Genomic DNA, 23,520 nt, shown 5'->3' on the forward strand with positions numbered 1-23,520 from the left:
TCATTCTCTCTCTCTTTCATCAATCAATTCAATGGAGGGAAAAACATAAAAATTTAAAAATAAAAAATAAAAAAGAGTAATAAAAGCTTACCACCAGGAGAGGGTCTATAATAAAAAGAAAATATTTGTAACATTGCCTTTGGAATTAGTTGCAGAGTACCAGCTAAAGAAGTATACCTCATTCAACTCTAAGTAGGCATGCTGTTGAGCGCCTTGGGAACATTGATAGTTCCTCAAGAACACTTTCCTTCGACTCTCCACTAGAAACTTGAAATGTTGCTGTCTTCAAAACTCTTGCCTCCCTTAGAACATATTTCACAAGTTCAACTTCATCATTCAAACCTTTAAATCCTCTGTAATAAAAACTTGTGAGTGATGACAGATTAGCAGGATCATATTGTGGCTCCCTCCAATGTAAGTTGCTTTCAACGAAATCACAAACCTGATGACAACAAACACAGCAGATCATTAGTGTAAGTTTAGGGAAGATGAATGATCAACAGAAATACTTCGTATTAAATCAACTAACCTTAATAATAAAAAGAGTTTCTAGATTAGGAGCTTTTTGGAGCAAGTCTCGTAGCACATTCACTTCAAATATTAGTTCGACCAAATTCTGGAATGAGGAAGGATAAATATTTCCAAATTTGTGCCACTGCATGCGAGATTAAAATCTCACATCAACATCAATTTGATATAACCTAAAAGCGAGATTATAACTTCGCATTGTCCTAAGAAATTGAACTAAAGATCATAGGTTTATTGAAAAAAAAAAATAAAGCACTTATGAAGGGGATCTAACCACTATGCCACTTGGAGAAAATGGGAGGAATTCGGCGTTGTCTAGTCTCTCATAGAATTTGATGTCGCGTAGATAACCACAGTATTCGAAGTACTCAAGAGCTGGTGCGTTTATTTCGAGTTCAAAATCAGAGTGATAAAAATCATTTTCTCGGATAATTAAGCGTTTCAGCGTGGGAACACATATTTTATATTCACCCACGAAAAAGTCAGGTGTAAGTGACAAATCTTCGAGGACAGGGCAGCCAGAGAGGAGTTTCAAGAAAGAGTGTTCCTCTGAACCAATGATACTCAGCAACGACACTTGTACTAGATGCAGTATCTTTAGGCTCGGGAAATTAAAGGATAATGAAGGAGTGCCAATATCAATATCAATATGACCGATTAATTTCAGAACCACTAATGTCCTGCAAGAGAAAAAGCTTGGAGGCAATTTCAGATTTTCCACCATAGTATAAATGTCGAGATAAAGTTCTTTTACTTTACGAGCAGCGGCAGTGCGAAGCCATGCGTCGACATCGGAACCGTCCCCCAAAAATGCCATAGGAGGCGAAAAGTTTGGAGCTCTCCACATTGTTGTTGAGCCAAAACACTTGACACAACATGTGCAAACGCATCTTCAACATCATCATCATCATCATCATCATCAAGCGAAAGCTCCGAAGTGCTGATCTTGTCACTGTCGAGGTCTAGCTTTGGGACGAGAGTCCAAAGGAGCTTCCACCTGGTTGACAAAACGCTTGTGGCGATTGACTCTTTGGTTGGAAGGAAGGAGAGAACGTGGCAGAGAAGAGATTCCGGTAGACTACTGATCCTGTCGACCACTGCATCTTTTCCGGGAGAGAGTGTCTGGCTTTTTGAATTTGATTGAGTGGACGATTCGGCCATCAAAGAGGTCAAAGGTTTAGGGTTTGCTGAAGCTAATGGTTGGAATGCCGGAGTTACAGTTTCTTTTTCCCTTTTTTTTTTTTTTTTTTTTTTGAGAGAGAGAGAGAGAGTCATTCCTAATGCCAACAGGCCCTCTTTTTTTTTTTTTTTTTTTTTTTTTGTGTTTTCTTATTTTCTTTTTTGATAAGTAACTATAAATCTTTTATCATTAGCTGCTCTACTCATCTGCGTTGGTGCTTCTTGTTGAGACTATAAATCTTTTTTTGTTTTTTGATAAGTAACTATAAATCTTTTATCATTAGCTGCTCTACTCATCTGCATTGGTGCTTCTTGTTAACCCTTCTCCATCTTAACTTTGTACTCATGAGCTTTCAACATTGGACTGGCGTAGCATGTGCAACTTACAATTAACTTGTCTGAGGTACGGTTTCATTGCAATATTATGACCAGATGGCATGTGAAAAAACTATTCATCTAATCTGCTCTTAGATGGTTTCTGAGATGGATACCTTTTGACTTCAGCTTTTCCAATCCTTTCCTTTTGCATTTTCTTCCTCATCTGTATAGCTTTGGCTTCTTCTACCACCTTCTTTTTGTCAAGTCTTACCTTATTTTTACTCTGCATGACATTGTTCACCTACTTTTTATAGTTTTTAGTCTTTTTAAGCTGATGGTGGCATTAGTTGCAAGGAAGGAAAAGAAGAAATAAGGTGGTTTTCTGAAGGTTTTGCTTATGCTTCAGTTGACTTACTGAATAGAGAGAACAAAATATCTTGTAATGTCCCACCCGTATTCTGCACTTGAGTTAATTTAGGATTTTTAATGTTAAATTTCTAGTTATTTTCTAAACTGATAGTTCTGGAAGAAGAACTATAATGCTAATGGCTTCCTGCTGCCGCACAATTTACATAAAATTGCACTGGCCTTGATGTGGTCTGGAATTGCACCTTTAAGGTAATTTAATAGCTAGATTTGGAAAGTTAGAAAAAGAAATGCTGAGATAGATTTTGTTTTGTGATGATGGGTGTGACCTTTATAAAAGCCTAAGTCAGAGTTTTGCTCTCTACCTTTCATTGATATTTTACTTTCTAGATCTCTGTGATAATTGCAAACGTAGGGATTGGAATTCTCCTTACGAATTGGTAGTGGAAAAAAATTGTACAATGACCTTGGAATTCTCCTTATTTTATTTGTCGAGTTACACTACAGGGCTTCGTGGGACTTCAATCCCTTTGAATGGGTAGTCTACTGAGCATGTTTGGTTCATTGCAAAAACATCTAATCTCTTAGCTCATTTTTTTAACATAAAGAATCTTAGGAGTTTTATAATCATGCTCCTCCCATTGTCATGCCTTCCACATGCTCTCTTGAGAAGGGCTCTACTGCCAATATTGAAAACCAAATCCACTTGGCGTGAGCTTGAAGTAAAAAACCAGTTCTTAGGTATTTTGAATTTAGCAGCCTTACCGAAGGTCTATTTTCAATGCATAATAACTCCATCCGTAGTTTGCTACAAAAGCATTGTTGAAATTCTCAACTTTTGTAAAACTCTGCCCTCGTAACACTTTTGGCTTACTAGTGGACTCCCCACTTTCTTAGACATGTTAATTTTGAGCCCTTTGAGGCTTCCCACCAAAAATTATTTAAAATAGGATGCACCTTTGAGCAAGTGGCCTTTGGAGCCTGGACTCTTGATATGGCATACAAAGGGATAGAAGAGGCCATAGACCTATCACTTTTTTTTGGAAGGAAAGCATATGAATCTGAAACTAACTAGAAATTAAGTGAATTTTAGTTTAGTACTTTGTGATTAATGTTTAGTTTCTGAAATCATGTGTACCTATGGTATTTAGTAGTATAAGGATCCATTTTTGGGTTGGTCAAACACTTGTGTCTTAAATGTGTTTGGATTAAAATTTGGTTGCTGAATCTCTTGCCTTCAGGTGGCCAATGTTTGTAGCTCAGAAAATAGGTCATACTCGGGTGATTTTTGAAGAGAACTCAAAATGCTGCATTGAGGCAATTGTGATGGGAAATAGGTACCGTAGCTGATGATATTTTAACTCTCCAAGGAGATTTTGTTAATTGTAAATTTCAATGGGTGAAAAGAGATTTGAATGTAGTGTATCTCATGTACATGCAAAATGGGCCTTGGGAAACCATGTAGGTAGGTTGTTTGTTAAATAGTTGTTAGCCCTTTGTTCGTGATTCCTGGGGGGGAAAAGTTTCTAGTGATCCATGTTTAGATTATCTATTCATGTTTACAGAATTTATTTAGTAGTCTTGTTGACCCAGTTTTGGTCTCTACAGACATTCGTATTTTGAATGCATTTGGCCTTTGATTGGAAGGTGTCTAAACTAAACGCCTCAAGTTGTTCTAATGTGAAATGTTTCCATATTTAATTTTAAACTTGGTGCACTTGTAAAAGTGATTTGGATTCTACCATTTAGCGAAGAAGTACTTTTGGGCAATCAGATGAGCTTAGCTACCTTGTGGTTCCCATACACATCATATTAATAATTTATACGAGTAAAGAAAAAGCTGGATTTTTTTAGCATCATGGCATGCTTAGTTCAGTAACATTGTTAAACACAATACTGAAATAAATGTCATATTACTAAAAATAGAGTATATGACAATAATGTTAACTAGTGGAATATTGAGAACATATTGAATAACAATTCGAAATAAAAGCGGTAATTAGTAGCCAACATTGGAAGATGAGGAAGCAGTCGTGTCTTTGTAACTACTAGTCACATTTTAAGTTAACAACTACATTGGCATAGCCATCTCTGACTGTCTGGACTTGGTAGCCAAAGGGCGGGTTTTCTCTAAGAAATTCTATTTTTAGTCCCTATTTGAAGTCAACTGCCAAAGCACAAGTGATGCGGCATGCTATTTCCTTCGTGTATTTCTCTAATTGGTCTAGAGCAGTTGCTGTTTCCTTCTTGTTCATGGAAAATTTTGTTGGAGTTTCTCTTTTTTTTTTTTTTTTTTTTTTTTTTTTTTTTTAAGGATTATTATATGATCAGAAAAGTGTTTCTATGCCTCTACTCAATGGGTTTGTGACAAGAAAACTGCTTATAATAATTCGCATTAATTATGTTTATTGTTTAAGGCAAATACCTTCAATTTAAAGGAACTCAAGATTGGATATTGTTGAGGTCTTTCCTTTTGGTTCATATCAACATGGTGGCTGCTTATTTTGTTCCCTAATGACTTTAGGAAGCCACATCATCACAACAGAAGAAAAATGGGTTATAAAACATGTTCTACCAAGTCAGTTATATAATAGTTTTGTACGAGTAATAAACATGTCAGTTCAAATTCATAAAATCGTTAAGTATTTTTGTTTGAACAAAATTTGCAAAGCTTACATCATAATTACTTGGTAAATTTATGAGGCAAAGTACATTTTTCTACAATAATCTCTTATTTGATTTACAATTTCTTTCAAACTTCTGAAATGCACGACCAACTGTATAATTTGAGAAAATTGTTACAATGTTCATCCTGTCATCTAAATTGGGGGTTTAGTTGGATGGAAAATAGCACACATGCAAATCATGTGGTTTTGTGCAAATGAATGGTATTTAAGTAATTTTATATCAATATGAAATTACTATAATGCCCTTAGTTCTATTTTCCTATCACCATGCTCTCCCTTCTTCCTCACCACCTAACATTCATCTCTTGTTAGCTTCTCATGCCCACTAATGACATTAATCTGGCTCCAAATCACCATTCCACTTTATTGACAAAAAAATTTCTTCGTAGCTGTTACTCCTAAGAAACAAAAACCTATAAAAAAAAAAAAAAAAAAAATTCTTATATTGACATTGACATTGCCAATTGCCAATTTATTTCCTGAAGATCCAACCTCAATTTTAATGAGTTTAGATAATTAAATTGTTAGGATTTAAATCAAATACAATTTCAAACAAAAGCCCAAGGCAACATATGGATTTGGAGTTGGATTTGAAATCCATTGGTTTAAAATTCCTTGATTTTGAAATTCTTTGTTTGGATTTTTTTAAACAATGAAGGATTTAAAATTCATCATTTGAGATTCATTCTACATTTCAATTTTAAATAAATGAGGTAATATTGGTAATATTGATAATCCAATTGACAAGATGATGACTAAAAGTTTTTAGTCATAGCCAACTAAAAAAATATCTTGCCAGCTATTGACAACTAAAATGTGTTATGTCAACTAGAGAGGACACCCAAATGCAAGGTTTTTTTTTTTTTTTTTTCACAACATTCAAAATCTCAAACTAAAGAATTATTCTAAAGTTATTAACAACTAAAAAGTTATATATCAATAGAGACAGATTAAATATTCAAAATGTGTGTCTTTCACATAATTTCCAAAAGAACAAATTAATGAGGACTAAGCAAAAGTCAGATCCAATTCTTTTTATCATCATCATTTGAAAGACTTTTCAAAAACTTAATGTAACTTTTCAACCATTTTGAATATTTCAAGCCGCATGAGTCCAGGCACTTTTGAAACCACTGCATGTATCTCTTCACCAAAAAGTTGTGGTTGCTCTTGATTTTTCTTTGTTGTGAAGTACTCATTTAGAGATGAACAATACACTTTAAGAGAAGAACCAATTTCTAACAACTTCAACGAGTGGATCTTTCCTACTCTTTTTTCTTTGGTGAGGCTCAGTTGCAGAACTTGTTGATACAAAATGTTGACGTGGTTGTTGTGTAATGGGAGAATTCACCTCATTTTCTCCTTCCTCAGCCATAACTTCAACTATTTTGTTCATATGTTCTACACCAATGCCAGTAGTTCTATCCCTCCCACACAAGATCTCAATGTTCTCCTAATTGTCAATAACTTTGTTTTTATAAGCATCTGCTTTTCAATTTTTCTTTAAAAAAAAAAAGAAAAGAAAAAAGAAAAGAAAAAAAGATTAGCAAATTATTTTGCATAGTCTAAGCAAATCAGCTTAGTGAATGAAGCAGTCTAAGCAAATAATCTTGTCATGTTTGATTATAATTCCCAAGTCCTATTCAGTTTTCAAAGCCTGTCATACAAATAGGAAAAATCAAAGCAACTTACAAAAATTACAAAGCATTCTCATATTGCTGTGATCGTGAATGCAATGTGTGTGTGTGTGTGTGAGAGAGAGAGAGAGAGAGAGAGAGACAGAGAGAGAGAGAGAGAGAGGACACACCATTAATTGCACTAGTGAAGTTAGTAACTTCATAATCATTCAGTTGATCTTGACATCCAAAATCCCTTTCAATTGCAAACATGAAATCACTCCAGCAACCATCAACAAATCCATAAACGAAACTTCCTCTCTAAGAAAAAATGAAAAAAGAAAATTAGAAGAAAGACTTGAACTGAAGTGGCAAAGCACCACCATGAACTATTTTTTTATAATTTAATTTATTTTTTCTCTATTTTTATGGATGAAGGGGGAATAGAAAATGGATGGAATAATTAGAAAAGAAGCTACTCCTACTCACTGTAATTCTAACTAGCATGCCTTGCCAATGGAACTGTTTCTGCATGATATTCCTACTACCTCAAGTAAAACAAGCTATAAGACCCACTTTTACAAAACCAATAAACAGTACCTAAAAATATATAGCAATTAAATTCCACTAATACATTTACTGTCCATTACAAAAGGGTACACTAATTGTCTAATTGATCAACCATATAACGTAACGTTCCATTAACAACTTTTATTATTTCTAATTTTTTAGAATACAAAAGAGAACAGACTAAATCTTTGTTAAAATATGTGATGAACATTTTTAAGAGAAAAAAGTCGTAAGGGATCCTACCTTAACGTAAGCATCCCACACATGGTGATTATCCGCTGTGACAACAACCTTTTTCTTTGCTTCATCCCAAACAAGCCCGCTTTGATTTTTTATATCAGTAATCATAGCAAAATGTTGCTTCCATGCCTTTAGTCTATTTTAAACACAGTCCTTTGTCAAATTGTGAATCAATTGAGCATTTATGTATGCCACAGTAACTTGGTATGCCACCTCTTTCCAGTACCCATCCTCCCTATTTCCTTGAGCTAATTGATCATGTAAAATACTTGCTAATGCTTTGTCCATTTCCGTATCCGTATTCCATTGAATATTTTGTCTTGAATGTGATTGTGATTAAGATTGAGATTGTGATCGGGATAGGGATTGTGGTTGCTTATCTTTTCTTCCCATTTCTATTATGTTTTCAAATATGATATTTGGACCTTGGTATAATCTGTCAACATCCTAAAAGTCAATGAAAATACGTATTTAATTTAATGAATCTATCTCATTTAATAAGTTAGCATTAGAGTTCAAATCCTAGTAACAATATATTTTAGTATTTTCTATTTTTTTCTTCAAAAAATTATCTTTTTAATTTCAACTAACTAAACATGTTTTTGATTTCAAAAATACAAGAAAATTGTTTTTTCTTTATATTTCCAAAAACAAGTTTTTGAAAATAGAAAACAAAAACTGTTACCAAACATAACTTTAACATTTAGCATTCAAAAAGCCACTTATTTATTTTAACACCTCATTTTACAATACACCAAACATCAAAGATTCTATATTTTTTACCGTTTCATTTAAAATTTTTTTTATTATTTCTTTATTTTTCAATATATATTTCTTTCTCTCTCTTCCTCTCTGTCACTCTCAACCAAGCAAACTCACACTCACCTTCTCCACCCAGCAAACACATACCCACCCCATCCACCACCACTGGAAAAAAAACACCAGCCACCCGTACCCACCTGTCTATCCAACAAACTCACACACTTCCATCTCAAACCAGCAAACTCATATCCATCTCAGCCACCTCCACTTAAAAAAAAAAAAAAAAAAAATCGCTGAATACTTAAGGCGTTTCAGCGTGTTTGGTACACATAATTTTACTCACCCTCGAAAAGGTCCAGTAATTGTAAATGACAAATCTCCGAGGACAGGGCAGCCAGAAAAGAAAGAGTGTTCCTGTGATTAATGATACTCGGCAATGAAATTTCTAGTAGATGCAGTATCTTTAGGCTCGGATTAATGGTTTTTTTGAAAGTTTAGAGTGGGAGGAGAGTAGCGGGGAGAAAAGTAAAGGGAAAGAGAGTAGAGGAGAATGATTCACCTTTATTTTATTTGAATTTTTAAAAATTGATTAATTAGTCATTCTCCTTGTGTAATTTTGTTAATATAATAAGGGTAAATTAAGTATTTAGTTGGTCAATAGTTTATGTACTCTACTTCCTTTCAAATCTCTCCAATTTAGAAAACTAAAATTGGGGGTTAGAGGAAGTCTAAACCTCCAAACTCTTTCAAACTCCTCCTTTAAAAAAACTTCCAATAAGATAATTGCATTATTTCTTTCCTCTATCCTATTTCTCTTTCTTTTTGAAAGATCCAAACATGGAGTGTCGATATCAATTCAGAACCACTAATGTCCTGCAAGAGAAAAGCTCGGAGGCAATTTCAGATTTTCCTCCCTATCAGTATTAAATGTCGAGATCAAAGTTCTTTGACTTTACGAGCAGCAGCAGTGCGAAGCCATGCGTCGAGATGGGAACCGTCCACCCAAATTTCCATTGAAGGCGAAAAGTTTGGAGCTCTCCACATTCTTGTTGACCAAAACGCTTGACACAATATGTGCAAACATGACCTCACGTTCATCTTCATCATCAGCTCAAAGCTCCGAACTGTCAATCGTATAACTGTCGAGGTCTAGCTTTGGACGAGTGTCCAAAGGAGCTTCCACCTGCTTGACAAAATGCTTGTGGCGATTGAGTCTTTGGTGTGGAAGGAAGGAGAGGATGTGGCAGAGAAGAGATTCCGGTAGATTACTGATCCTGTCGACCACTTCATCTTTTCCGGTGAAAGTGTCTGGCGTTTTGATTCGGCCATCAACGTGGTGAATAGGGTTTGCTGAAGCTAATGGTTGGAACTTGGAATGATGGAGTCACAGTTTCTTTTATATATATATATATATATTTTTTTTTTTTTTGAGAGAGGGATGGATTTTTCAGTAAAGTTGAAGTAAACCATTTTTTTTTTTAAAGGCTTGCTTCTGCTCCTTCTTCTTCACACTCATAGATGATTTTTATCAAAAATGCTAAATGCTATAAATGCTAAATTTTAATGTCAAATTTTTTAAAAATACACTCTGTCGAGAAATGTTAATTTTATTACTTTTGACATATAACTACAGTGAGTTGCTATTTCTAGTAGTCCACTACCAAGATAAAAAAAAAAAAAAAAAATACTTGTTTAATAAATATGTGTGTCCCTTTTTCACTTTTCCTCTCACATGCTCCACCATTTTGAGCTTCTTTTCTTTTTTTTTTCTTTTTTTCTTTTTTTCTTTTTTTTTTTTTTTTTTTTCTGGTTCTCTCTCTCCCAGCCTATGCCTTTGCCTCCTCTATGTTTTTTTTTTTTTTTCTCGTTCTCCTTTAACCCAAGCTACGCTTCCCTTCCCTCAACCCATGCCACAAACCCATTTGTGCTTCACTACTCCCTCTGACCGAACCCACCATCACAAACATAGCCTCTTCTCTCTTCCTTTGACTGAACCCACAATCATAAACCCAAGCATTCTCTCCCTGATCGAACCCACAATCACAAACCCAACAGCTTATCTTCTTCCTCTGACCGAACCCACTCTTCTCTCCCTGACCAAACCCAAAAACGCAATCTTGAAACCCATATTCTCATCCAAAACTGAAGATTTTGGGTTTTGTGGTGTTGTCTTCGAATCTCCGATGGTGGATGTTGTTTTTTTTTGGGTTTTGTGGTGAATCTTTGTGGGTCTCCATAGATCACTGATTTGAATCTCTGTGCGTCACCGATTTTAGGTTTTGTGGATGCTATTGTTTTTTGGGTTTTGTGGTGAATCTTTATGGGTCTCTGTGGTTTTTCTAGGTTTTCTGCTTCTGCTAATGTTTGTTTGTTTGTTTGTTTGTTGTTGTTGTTGTTGTTTTTTTTTTTTTTTTTTTTANCCCCCCCAGAAAAAGGGTTCATGTAATGAATTAGGTGGTGCAATTTGATGCTGCTTAATTGCATTCAATATTGAGAAAAAAGTTTGTGCACTTTGAGGATATTGAATAGATATTGATGCTTGACTATTTTCTTAATGCACATTGTCTTTGATAAAAGTCTTTTAAGTTCAGGCACAAAGAAAATTGCTTACCTATGATGTATGATGGCTTTGTTCCATTTGACTGGATCATCATATGCCTACTTGAACGAGGCAACATATTACTATTACAGTATATGTATATTTGGTGCTCTGTAATTATGTCCACTTTGATCCAACTCATTGGATTGTGTGTGAGGGCCTATTGAATGCCTCACGGTCATTGATAAATGCTTGGGGTAGTTAATCTGTATACTAATATTACAGGCAGCTGTGGGAGAAAGGTATGATAGGCCCATGCCGAAACTGCGAAATACAAAACCTGATTCTGGCTATGAGGAAACGCCTGCCCCTCCAGGAACACTGAATGTAGCACAACTTCGCCAAATTATCCTCCTGCACCAAGGCAAGGCTGCTGACCATGAGGGACCTGTGGATATCCAACAGATTGCTGAAAAATTCCGAATTGATGTTGTGCAGGTTCAAAGGATTGTGCAGTTCCTATCCATGCCTCCAGAGGACAGCAGTAAATCAGAAAACAGTGTATGAAGATCAGTAGTTTTCACTTTATCTTACAAGCTAACAATTTTTTTTTTGAATAAGGGATGATTCTAATAGGCATTTGAAGGTTTCACGAAGTTTTTTTAACCTGAAATCCTGATTATATAGAGCATGAATCAGAAACTTCCAGCTATCAGTTTCTATTTGATCTCTAAGAAATTTTGTATGATTTTCACGTGTTTGTGTGGTGAAGGACACCATAATTTCTTGAACCTTGTTGGGACATCTGATGTTAGCCCACAAAATGAGAATTTGTAGTTTGCATTCACAATTGGGGAACCCGTTCCAGTTGCATGAGATTGTTGAACATCATATACGATACTTATTGTACGATTATTGATTAGAAGCATTCTTTATATTCTCCATCTCTATCTGTGAGTGTGTAACCAGGCGGGGGGGGGGGGGGTGGTAAATTTTTTCAGATTGGTAAATCCTATATTTGAAAGCAAAATCAGACAATAGTTTTGGACAAATATAAGTCTTCAAATAGTTCTTAAAAAAAGAAGTTTCACAAAGACAAGCACCTTGAATTAACTCACCTCACCCATCTCAAGTTTCCCTCCAGGCTTTGATCTAATTCTACCAGTCATTTGACTAAGCATGGCATCATATTTTGGATCTCGTTCTTCAAGGACATTGTCAGGATTGATTTTTGGGTTACCATCTAAAAGAAAGCAGAAATGAAACCATCAATCCACATAAAATGAATTCAGTACACAATCCTAATAATCATATACTAAGTCAAGACACATGCACGCATATATATAATCACACAAGCGCATATGGGATTGGGAGGGGGTGGGGGGGAGGGAATGACTGCACTAACAGATCAATTTCTAAGCACTTATCTGGATATTTTATTGTAAATTTCTAACGCGATTTAACATGACGCATAAAGATTCACATCTCCAAAACAATGAAGCAATACAACGGTAACTATTGATTCTTTAAGAAGCTACTTAAACATGAAACAGAATGTGTGTGCACAAATGTTAAATGTAATCATTCTTTATCCTCGATTAATATACGTGTGTGTGTGTGAGTGCATGAGCGTCCTGCCTCAAATGGCACTTCTTTCTCCTTAATAATGGGATGGAGGCTAAGGTTGTGGGTTCAAGTCCCAAAGGAACCAGGGTACGTGTTTAACTTACAAACAATATTTTATTTTTTTATTGTTGTTCCTATATACTTATAGGAAAAGTTAACGGATCCCCTAAGAGCATTGGTTTAGGAAATATTTTCAGAAACTTTTTTATGAGAAAAGAAAAAAGTAATTGATTATTTTGTCAGCTTATCAAAACTTTCCTAAAATGGTCTATTAACAAATACCCTAAAGGCATCCGCCTACTTATATACATGAATAATATAAAATTATAAATACATAGATACACATCCGTCAAACTGCTTAGCCTGTAAGGGGTGAATGTTCTTGAATTGCCCGGGCAACTAGTTCTGGGAAGTGGGGTTAGTTGTCCGTAGGTTTTACTAACTAGAGGTGAGTCCATTGGGCTCTTCTTTAAAGAAATTTTCCCTATGCTTGGCTAAGTAGAGTCCCTGAAATCAATTATAGCACAAAAATAACACACCCCATTGGAAAAAAAATGCATAAATTTTATATAACCAAATGATAATTACATTGCTAAGGCTTCGTTTGGTTGATTAGAAAATAAACTATGATTAATCACCAACTGTCCCAAAAGCTTAAGCCCATAAAAAAAGAAGAAGACAAATTTAATCACTTAGAACACTACAATTCTATCAAAAAGAAAAGAAATGAACAAAAAATACTTCTTCTTTCTTTTGAAATTCCACCACAAATCTCACAAACTCAAAGCTCAAAAAAAAAAAAAAATCCGAATTCATGAAAAACGAGAATAAAAGCTTTAGTTTTCGAAGCTCACTGACCAGCATCAATATCGACGGCCCTCGAGATCTTCGACACGTCAATGGGACCCACTACCGGTGGCTGGCGATCGATGACGGTTTTCGGCTTTGACGACGCCATTGGCTCGATATTCGGAGAAGATGCTTTGATTCTGCCAGATGCTCGACGAAATGCCTGACCCATTTTTTTCTTTCTCACAAAAAATGGTTCTTAGCTATGCTTTAACATACAGAGCTTTTTGTATGAGGAATTCTTTGATTATCAATGAAAAAACCCTAGGATTTGAGATTTTGAGGCAAGAAGAAGAAGAAGAAAAAGAAGAAGGCAATGGAGGACTGAAGCTGAGAATTATGCACTAGTGTCCCCTCTATAACTCTCTCTATTAAGCTGGAAGGAGTGACACGTGGCTTCTTGTATAGTGGGGAACGTCTATGTTTTCCTTCTTACTCGGTTGGTCTTTATGGACCCCTGAGTTCCACGCAGGGGATTTTATCTCGGTCATGTTGGTTTGTTACTTTGTTACTTTGTTACTAATGTAATTTTTTAATATATATATATATATATATATTACTGTATCATTATAATTTTTTTTTTTTTTGGGAGTTGGGCGAGAGGAAGGACTAGTGGAATCCAAATCCAAACCCAAACTACGGTGGGATGAGAGATGGGTGTCAATTGGGCCGCAGGATGAGCGTTTTGTCTTATTTTATTTGATCTTTAAAGTAAGCAAAATTTGGGAGAGACAAGAGTAGGGTAGATTAAGTACGAGACAAGTTAGAAGTATTTATCATAATAAGGTGGCTATTAGAGGGAGAGAAAAATAGATGATTTATGAATGACTAGAAAAACATATGTTTTGATATTGACAATAGAATATGTAAAAAAAAAGAAAAAGAAAAATTATAAATACAAGTCCACTATACAACACCAAATAATGCTTTAGATTTAAGCCCTGTTTGGTAGAGTTAAACAACTCATTTTCAGTTTTTAAATAACATTACATACATTTTTACACACTTTTTCACTCACACTTATTTCAGACATTATTCAAACTTCTCTACCAAATGGCCCTTAATGTCTTAAGTTTCAAAACTTGCAGTTGACACTTTAAACTTTTGAATTGCTATTATTTGGTCCCTTAAGTTATTAAACTTTCAAATTTGTACCATTTTGGGGCATTCAAATTTAAATTTTATTCTTAGTTTTAAAACAAAATGGTGTCTGTTATGATAATTAATGATCAACAGTTTTTTCTTTATTAAAAAAAAAAAAAACAGAAAAGGGATATGTAAGCAAAAAAAGGATACGTAAGTTAAGAGTAATTCTATGGTACCCCCACAAAAACGGGGTACAATACCCATTAGTAGGTAACTTGCTACACTAAGTTATTTTTTTCTTACATTTGATGGTTTCATCCTCACATTGTGTAATTCTAATATCACATGTGATAGTTCTTTTCTCGCATTTGGTGGTTCTCTTACTTTTTTCTCACATTTGATGGTTTCATTCTCACATTGTGCAATTCTAACATCATATGTGACAGTTCTTTTCTCACATTTGGTGGCTCCCTCACTTTTTTTTCCACATTTGACAGTTTCATCATCATATTGTGCAGTTTCAACATCAAATATGACAGTTCTTTTGTCACATTGGGTGGTTCCCTTACTTTTTTCTCACACTTGACGGTTTCATTCTCACATTGTGCAATTCCAACATCACATGTGACAATTCTTTTCTCACATTTGGTGATTCTCTTACTTTTTTCTCACATTTGACGGTTCTATCCTCTTATTGTGCAGTTCCAACATCACATGTGACGGTTTTTTTCTCATACTTGGTGGTTCTCTTACTTTTTTTCCTCACATTTAATGGTTCTATCTTCACATTGTGTGGTTCCAACATCACATATGACAGTTCTTTTGTCACACTGGTTGGTTTCCTTACTTTTTTCTCACATTTGAGCGTTCCATCCTCACATTGTGCAATTTCAACTTCACATGTGACAGTTCTTTTCTCACATTTGGTGTTCTCTTACTTTTTTTTTTGACAGTTTCAACCTCATATTGTGCAGTTCCAACATCACATATAACAGTTTTTTTGTCACTAGGTGGTTCCTTTACTTTTTTACACTTATATTTCATCCTCATATTGTGCAGTTCCAATATCACATGTGACAATTCTTTTCTCACATTTGGTGATTCCCTTACTTTTTTTTCACATTTGTCGGTTCTATTATCACATTATGCAATTCCAACATCACATTTAACAGTTATTTTAATATAATAAATTATAAATGAACATTAACATAATCTTCTTATTTGTTTAATTATTATATCATTNATTAATTGAGAGAGAGAGAGAGAGAGGGGGGGGGGGGGGGATTGATTATCCAATGTTCTTTGACCTACTCACAGTAGAAATTGTTTCTTGTGATATCCATTTTGCAAAACATCCATTTGACCTTCATACCATTAGTGGTTGTTTTTGAATTAGGCTAAAACTTTGATAGAGGAATGTTCATACATAAGCTTTTGTTACCTCTTTCTAGTTTATAAGCCTGAATTTTTAGATTCTAGGCACAGTCATTTTGTTGGGTAACCAGCGACAATTGAAATAAAAAAACAGTTGAATGTAAATCTTGAAAGTATTATGTGTGGATGAAAGATTTAGAATGTTTGATTTACTCTTTCACAAGCTTACTTTTTACCAAATCATTTGTGCCAGTACATATCTCATACATTTTGCTTTGGCATAACAGGTCAGTGTTTGGCTACATCTACATGGCACCTCCTTTCATGTCTATTTGTCCAGCTTTGTTTGCCTTTGTATAATGTTGTACATAAGCACAACTGCAGTACCCAATATACTTCCATTAGGGTGAGATATAGTAAGATGCACTTCTTACTGTAAAAAAAACTGATAGAGTAAGATCTTGAAGGTAAATGTCTTTGGTTGGTTTTTGGCTTACTAATGGTTGTATTTATTAAATATTTGTAAGTCCTTTGTCTTTTAATTGTGTTATTGTTTCTTGAGGGAAACCTTTTTGAGATTCATGTTTAGTTTATCAATTTATTCATGAAATAGTATTTAGTACTAGTAGTCCAAGAACCCAATTTTGGTTTGCACAAAACACCCGCATCTTGAATGTGTTTGGCATTAGATTAGTAAGCTTCTGTACCAAAAAAAAAAAAAAAAAATTAGATGGATCTAATTTGAAATGAGTCTAGCATCAAGATATGTTAGATACATGCAGAACCTGTTAGTTCATCTATTGCATGACTGAAAGAAGGGATGCAAATAATGTAACCAAGTGTGTTCCTATGAGTACGTGTTTGCCCTAACTCATATTTGTTGGATATTGGCTAAACTATTTGTTGATCAACCCCTACAAATACTATAAATGTTTTATCATTAGCTGCTCATCTGCATTGGTGCTTCCTATTGGGCCCTTCTCCATCTTAACTTTATGTTCGTTCATGCCTCAAAGCCCACTAGCTCTTTAACATTGGACTGGCGCAGCATGGGCAACTTACAATTAACTTGTCTTAGGTTTGGGTTCATTACAATATTATGACCAGAAGGCATGTGAAAAACCTTTCATCTAATCTGCTCTTGGAAAGGTTCTGAGATTGATTCTTTGACTTAGCTTTAACAATCCTTTCCTTATACATTTTCTTCCACATATGTATAGCTTTGGCTTCTTCTACGACCTTTTTTTTCATCAAGTCTTATCATATTTTTAGTCTACATGACATTGTTCACCTACTCCTTATAGTTTATACTCTTGTTAAGCTGATGGCAGCATCAGTTGTGAGGTATGAAAAGACGAAATAAGGCAGTTTTCTGAAAGTTTTGCTTATGCTTCAGTTGACATGCTGAATAGAGAGAGAACAAAATAGCTTGTAATGTCTCATCCCCATTTGGCACTTCAGTGAATTTAGGATTTTTAATGTTAATTTTCTTGTTATTTTCTAAAAAGCTAGGTTTGGAAAAAGAACTATAATGCCAATGGCTTCCCGCTGCCACACAATTTACTTAAAGTTGCACCGGCCTTGATGTGGTCTGTAATTGCACCTTTAAACAGATGTAACAGCTAGTTTTGGAAAGGTAGAAAAAGAAATGCTGAGATGGCCTTTGTTTTGTTTAGATGGGTGTGACCACCTTTACATAAGCCTAAGTCAAAATTTTGCTCTCTAACTTTCAGTGATATTTTACTTCCTAGATCTTTGTGATAATTTCCAAGGTTGGGATTTGAAATCCCCATATTAATTGCTTGGAGAAAAAAAAATTGTGAAATGGCCTTGTTTCCATTTTTTATTTCATTTGTTGAGTTACAATATCAGGCTTCATGGAACTTCAATCCCTTTGAATGGGTAGTCTGATGAGCATGTTTGGTCCATTGTGAGACAACATCTAATCTCTAAGCTCATTTTTTTAACATAAAGGATCTTCTCCAAGACTTTGTTAATCACGCTCCTCCCATTGCCGTGCCTTCCACATGCTCTCTTGAGAAGGGTTCTACTGCCAATATTGAAATCCAAATTGACTTGGCAGGAACTTGTAGGAAAAAAAAAAAACCAATTCTTAGGTATTTGGAATTTAGCAGCCTGACCAAAGGTTTATTTTCAATGCGTAATACAGTACATGTGTTCTTTGCTACAAAAGCAATGTTGAAATTTTCAATTTTAGCTTTCAAATGGACTCCCACGATTTTAGACATTTTAATTTTGAGCCCTTTGCGGCTCCCCACTAAAAATTCTTTAAAGGAGGATGTACCTTCGATCAAGTGGCCTTTGGAGCTTGGACTCTTGATATACAAATGGATAGAAGAAGCCATAGCTATTAGACACTTGGACATATGATTACATAGATATTTTATAAAAATTAATTATCATATATTTTTTTTCATAAGGAAAGCATATGAATCATAAACTAATGAGAAATTAAATGAATTTTAGTTTAGTACTTCGTTATTAATGTTTAGTTTTGAATTCATGTGTACATGGTTATTACTATTTAGTAGTGTAGGGACTCAGTTTGGATTAACCCTCAGTATGAATGGGTTTTTTAGCCCAACAAGCTCAAACAATAAATTTATAGAGAGTGGGTTAAAGGTTTAGGCGCTGGCCGTCATTCATCAAGCATCAACTCTCATTTATAAAAAGATACTTAGAGTTTCTATACAACTGGGAAGAGGCTCCTCGGCCATGGGCCGAGGAGGCCTTTTGCTTCTCTTTTTTCCTCCTCCCTTTTTTACTTTACTTGCTTTTCTTATATAGTCTTCATCTTCCTATCTCCTTATTCCATCTGTTGATCATTCATTTGTCTCTCTTCTGGCCGTCCGTCTCATCAGAGGCCTTATAATACTCGAGTGGTTCACTCTGATCAACGTTGCCCTGCTAAGGGGTTATATCCCCATTAATGCGGCCAGAGGGGTTAGGTGAATGCATTAAATGCGAGGGTGACAGTTTACTTTGGGCCTGGTCTTTCCCGAAAATCACCCTTGTCAGGCTGAGGATGAGGAGGTCCTCGGCGTGGATTGGGAAAAGAGGCTTTCCCCAATTTAGCCTTGAATAGTCAGTGTTCCTCGGCATGGGCCTTGGGCCTGCTACCCGATGGGCCGAGGCTATCAGGCCCATAGGCCCCACAATAGCCTCTCAAAACCCTGCTGCATGTTCCCTCGGACGGGGAGGAGGGTTTTGATACCTGCGGGCCCTCTAGACGAGTCGCCCCACTTCGGTTCGTGTCAATGCTGGCGGCTTTTTGACTGCCCGGTGCGTGTTTTCAGCGTTTCAAGACTTAATGGGTGCCCACATTAAATTTTAGCGGCACCACGTTTCCCACTTTCAACGGTATGATCTCTTGCTTTTATGAACAAGTGGTTACATCTGGGGAACCTAAGGGGGAGTATAAGTACCTGTTTGGACTGCCTGGTTTCATCATTTTCGCGCTTACAACCATTGATGCGTATGACTTAAGTCTAGTCCAACTTGCACTCTTCCTGAAGAGAATCGCCATACTTCTGTAAGTCTTCTTTTTCTAGCGACCCCAAATTTCCTTGATTTTACTCTTCCTTTTCTTCTTTTAGAACTTTTAGTCATCTTTAGGGAATGGGTAAGTTTAAGAAGTTGGTTGAGTCTGACGAGATGATGAACAAATTCATTGTCGACTATGGAATACCCAATAATGTGAGTTTGAAGTACTGTGAAGAAAGGGAGTGGTACCTTAAGAGGAGAGAGGGTGAAGTTGTGATCCCAATAGTCGCTTTCGTAGAAGGAGGGATGAGAATCCCTATGAGGCCAGTAACTCTCAATTACCTTAGGCATTTTCGCCTGGCCCCTACTCAGTGTGCCGTGAATGTATTTAGGATATTAGGGTGTGTAAATACCCTGAATGAGAAAATAGGGCTGAGACTGACTCACCACGATGTGAACTGGTGTTACAACCTTCATCACCTGAGGGGTAAGACGTACTATATGAAGACAAGGGACGATAGGGTTCGTCTTATCCAGTGTCTTCTTGATTCCAATAAGGGGTTAACCCAAGATTTCCTCATAGTGTCGGGAGAGTGGCACAACGGTTTTCATTGCCCAACAGTAGAGGGGGAGCCAGGTAGGATATCCGAAGTAAAAGACAATCTAGATTTCAGTATTTTCAAGTTTTATAACTGTATATTTGATTTGGTTGATTAACCATAGGAGTTCCACTTTTCTTGTCACAGATCCGCACGCCTTTGCACGTCATTTCCATCTGGTTAACAAAGCGGATTTGGAGACCGTTCTTAGGTCGGACATTTTCCTAAACGAAACTGATAACCAGGTCAGAGCCGCTCATCACATCCTCGGATGCGACCCAGTTCAGAAATCATTCCCAGTCCTGAAGCACGTAATTAGAGCTCGTGACCCTCGGCTTACGCAGATCACCGTGGTGGAAGACGGTTTTGCATTTACTGAGGGGTTTTATATACCTGAAGGCATTCCGCTAGCAGGTCCCTCCTCATCCCAGCAAATAACGGTGGCCGAGGAAGGACTATCTAAGAAGGCAAGGGAGGTGGTTGAACTGAGTTCTTCTGAGGACGAATATAGCGTGTTCAAACTAGCTGATCAGTCCGAGGATCCCTCTGGTGATCTAGGAGATCCTCGATTGTCCGAAGCCGATCTCCAGTCCCTAAGAGTTGGTACTCCGACTGAGATGGGTTTAAAAAGATAGCCCCAAACCAATCTTCTTGACCTGCTCGAAAGCGATTCCAAGAAAGGTGTACCAGAAGAGTCGCAGCCCTAGCCCCTAGCACCTCCGCAACAGATTCTAACTGTGTAAACCAGGTCGTCTTCTGCCCCCACAGTACCAGACCCTCAGACCGAGTCTCATGACTCGAAAAGGAAGAGACTTTCCAAGGGTAAGGAGCCAATGGATGGGAGCAAATCCCATTCTTCGCCCGAGGAGGGTAGACTTCGCAAGCCTCCAAAGCAACTGAAGCTCGGTGATCAACGGAAGGGTAAGAAGGCCACCCAGCAGTCCGAGGCTCAAGCCTGGCTGCCCGCTGCCATGCTCCATGATCAGCCCTTGATGGATAACGCGTCGATGCGGGAATCTCAAGGAGCCGAGGGGGCTCTCGTAACCGAGGCCCTGGAGAAATCTCTTCTTCTTCTCACTGACATGGCCGAGCTAAGAAATATGAGTGGGGTAGAGGTTGTCGTCGACCTTAAGAGGTATCTAGGAATGGTGGGTCCTTTGGCACCTATTCACTTTATTCACAGTTTGTCACTTAATACCTTCCTTTCTCTTTACGGAGTTACTTGTTTTTATTGGCAGGCTATCCAGGCCCTTTTCAGGTTAGGCGAGGAGGTCGATGACCATAGCAATGCCTTAGCGCAAGGGCGTGACATGTTCTTGGAGGCTGCCAATACTCTCAAGAGATCTGAGGCGGACCTAAAAAAGGCGACCGAGGATCTGGAAGAGATGACGAAGGCCAGGGATACTGCTGTCTCCGACCTAGCCATGGCCAGGAAGCAAGCTGAGGATCAAACTAATCGCTTGCAAGACGTTGAGGGTCAATTACAGACTGCTAAAGAGAACATTACCTATATGAAGGGAAAGTTGACCGCGGCAATCCATGAGAAAGGTGTTGCCGAGTATGCCAGGGACGAGGCTGTGAGAGCCAAAGACGAGGCGGTATTTGCAAAAATAGACGCTGAGCGCTCTGTAGAACAGGCAGAGGAGAATGCTTTCGCAGATGGGGTGGCTAAAACTGAAGCCACCCTTCGGGCTCAAGTTCCTGCAGTGTGCAGGCATTACTGTTCTCAGACCTGGCATGAAGCCCTCAACCAAGCAGGGGTTAATGTCTCATCTGATCTTAGGAGGGAGGACATGGTATATTACCCTATTGCCATTCGCGAGGTTGCGCCTGCTGCTCCCGAGGAGGGGTCCTCATTACCAGCGGTTGAGAGTCACGATAAGACCGCCGAGGATACACCATTAACTGACCAACCATCCGAGGAGGTTAAGCCCCAGAGAGCGTTGGGGGAAGTTATAACCGAGGGTCAGGGAATACCACAGGACGTGGCAAGTCCTCCGGCGGACCTTTCGAGACCAAGCCCTTAGGCCTTGGCCAAAGCCTTTTGATTTACTTATTGACTTAATTTGCCTACTGAGTTAAGGAGACTAGTATACGACATAGGATAAATTTGTTTATTTTCTCTTTTATCTTTTCTTTTATCTCATTTTGTTTCTTGCCTCAGTGGCGTTGTAAGGGAGTTGCATACTTTCCATTTGAACTGAATACTTAATACTTCGCTTCCAACTAATGATATTTTCTTTTGTTTGCTTTACTATTGTATTCTGCTTAATATTCGTATTCTATTCTGGAGTTAGCCTCATGAAACCATCTGTTATCCTTCAAATATAAATACCACAGGACGTGGCAAGTCCTCCGGCGGACCTTTCGAGACCAAGCCCTTAGGCCTTGGCCAAAGCCTTTTGATTTACTTATTGACTTAATTTGCCTACTGAGTTAAGGAGACTAGTATACGACATAGGATAAATTTGTTTATTTTCTCTTTTATCTTTTCTTTTATCTCATTTTGTTTCTTGCCTCAGTGGCGTTGTAAGGGAGTTGCATACTTTCCATTTGAACTGAATACTTAATACTTCGCTTCCAACTAATGATATTTTCTTTTGTTTGCTTTACTATTGTATTCTGCTTAATATTCGTATTCTATTCTGGAGTTAGCCTCATGAAACCATCTGTTATCCTTCAAATATAAATCTAAAGACCGTGTTATAGCTTGACTCTAAGTAACGCTTTGGTTTTTCTCCAGAAAGTTATTTTCTCCATGGGTTTGAGTCCGAGAACTATGCAATACCCTGGTTATGTCTAATACTTCTATTTTTCAATAAGTATCTAGTTTTCCATAGGCTTGGGTCCGAGGACCATGCAATACCTTGGTTCTGTCTACCACTTCTATTTTTCTGTAAGTATCTAGTTTCCCCATAGGTTTGGGTCCCAGGATCATGCAATACCTTGGTTCTGTCTAGTACCTAGGTATAACGGTGTGTATAGTTTTACCATAGGCTTGGGTCCGAGGACCATGGAAGACCTTGGTTCTGTCTACCACTTCTATTTTTCTGTAAATATCTAGTTTCCCCATAGGTTTGGGTCCAAGGACCATGCAATACCTTGGTTCTGTCTAGTACCCAAGTATAATGGTGTGTATAGTTTTACCATAGGCTTATGTCTGAAGACCATGCAAGACCTTGGTTCTGTCTACCACTTCTATTTTTCTGTAAGTATCTAGTTTCCCCATAGGTTTGGGTCCGAGGACCATGCAATACCTTGGTTCTGTCTAGTACCCAGGTATAATGGTGTGTATAGTTTTACCATAAGCTTGGGTCTGAGGACCATGCAAGACCTTGGTTTTGTCTACCACTTCTATTTTTCTGTAAGTAGAGGTTTGTCCTCGGACCGCTTTACTGGAGATGATTCCTCCTTGGGTCAGATTATGATCTTTACACGTGGCGTTGATCTCGCCTCCAGCTCCAGGCCCCATCTTTTTCATTTATGAAGCGCCCTTTGTCCGTTCGTGTTTCGCGCTTGACGCTTCGGTGCGCGAAAAGCGCCTTCATTAATGTCCTCGTAAATTAACACGAGTCCAACGGTCTACGGCCTCCTTGGAAATTTGTGGCTTCATTATTATCCCAACTAATAATTCTCTTTTCGAACTCTGCATGAATTAATTCTTACCAACCCCCATC

At 37.2% G+C, this 23,520-nt stretch overlaps 1 protein-coding gene and 1 long non-coding RNA gene across 2 annotated transcripts; one reads left to right on the forward strand and one right to left on the reverse strand.

Moving 5' to 3' along the window:
• Positions 1-39: 39 nt before the first annotated feature.
• Positions 40-1,495, reverse strand: LOC112018446 (putative FBD-associated F-box protein At3g50710). Its single transcript, XM_065761622.1, has 3 exons — positions 803-1,495; positions 530-655; positions 40-442 (listed from the first exon to the last, which is right to left on the reverse strand). Exons 1-3 carry the CDS (start codon positions 1,373-1,375, stop codon positions 179-181), a joined length of 963 nt encoding a protein of 320 aa, XP_065617694.1. The 5' UTR covers positions 1,376-1,495; the 3' UTR covers positions 40-178.
• A 359-nt stretch (positions 1,496-1,854) lies between these two features.
• Positions 1,855-4,099, forward strand: LOC136062519 (uncharacterized). Its single transcript, XR_010624239.1, has 2 exons — positions 1,855-2,643; positions 3,633-4,099. It is a non-coding gene; the product is annotated as an uncharacterized LOC136062519 (long non-coding RNA).
• The last annotated feature ends 19,421 nt before the right edge of the window (positions 4,100-23,520 follow it).

This window comes from Quercus suber, unplaced genomic scaffold (genome assembly GCF_002906115.3).
Source record: "Quercus suber isolate HL8 unplaced genomic scaffold, Cork oak 2.0 scaffold_422, whole genome shotgun sequence".
NCBI classification, from domain to species: domain Eukaryota; kingdom Viridiplantae; phylum Streptophyta; class Magnoliopsida; order Fagales; family Fagaceae; genus Quercus; species Quercus suber.

Excerpts from the sequence above, each read along its gene's own strand:
- LOC112018446 (XM_065761622.1), bottom strand. The coding sequence starts at position 1,375 with ATGTGGAGAGCTCCAAACTTTTCGCCTCCTATGGCATTTTTGGGGGAC. Across the intron at positions 656-802 it reads TTTCTCCAAGTGGCATAGTG|TGGCACAAATTTGGAAATAT; the intron begins GTTAGATCCCCT and ends TCTCGCATGCAG. Across the intron at positions 443-529 it reads AAACTCTTTTTATTATTAAG|GTTTGTGATTTCGTTGAAAG; the intron begins GTTAGTTGATTT and ends TGTTGTCATCAG.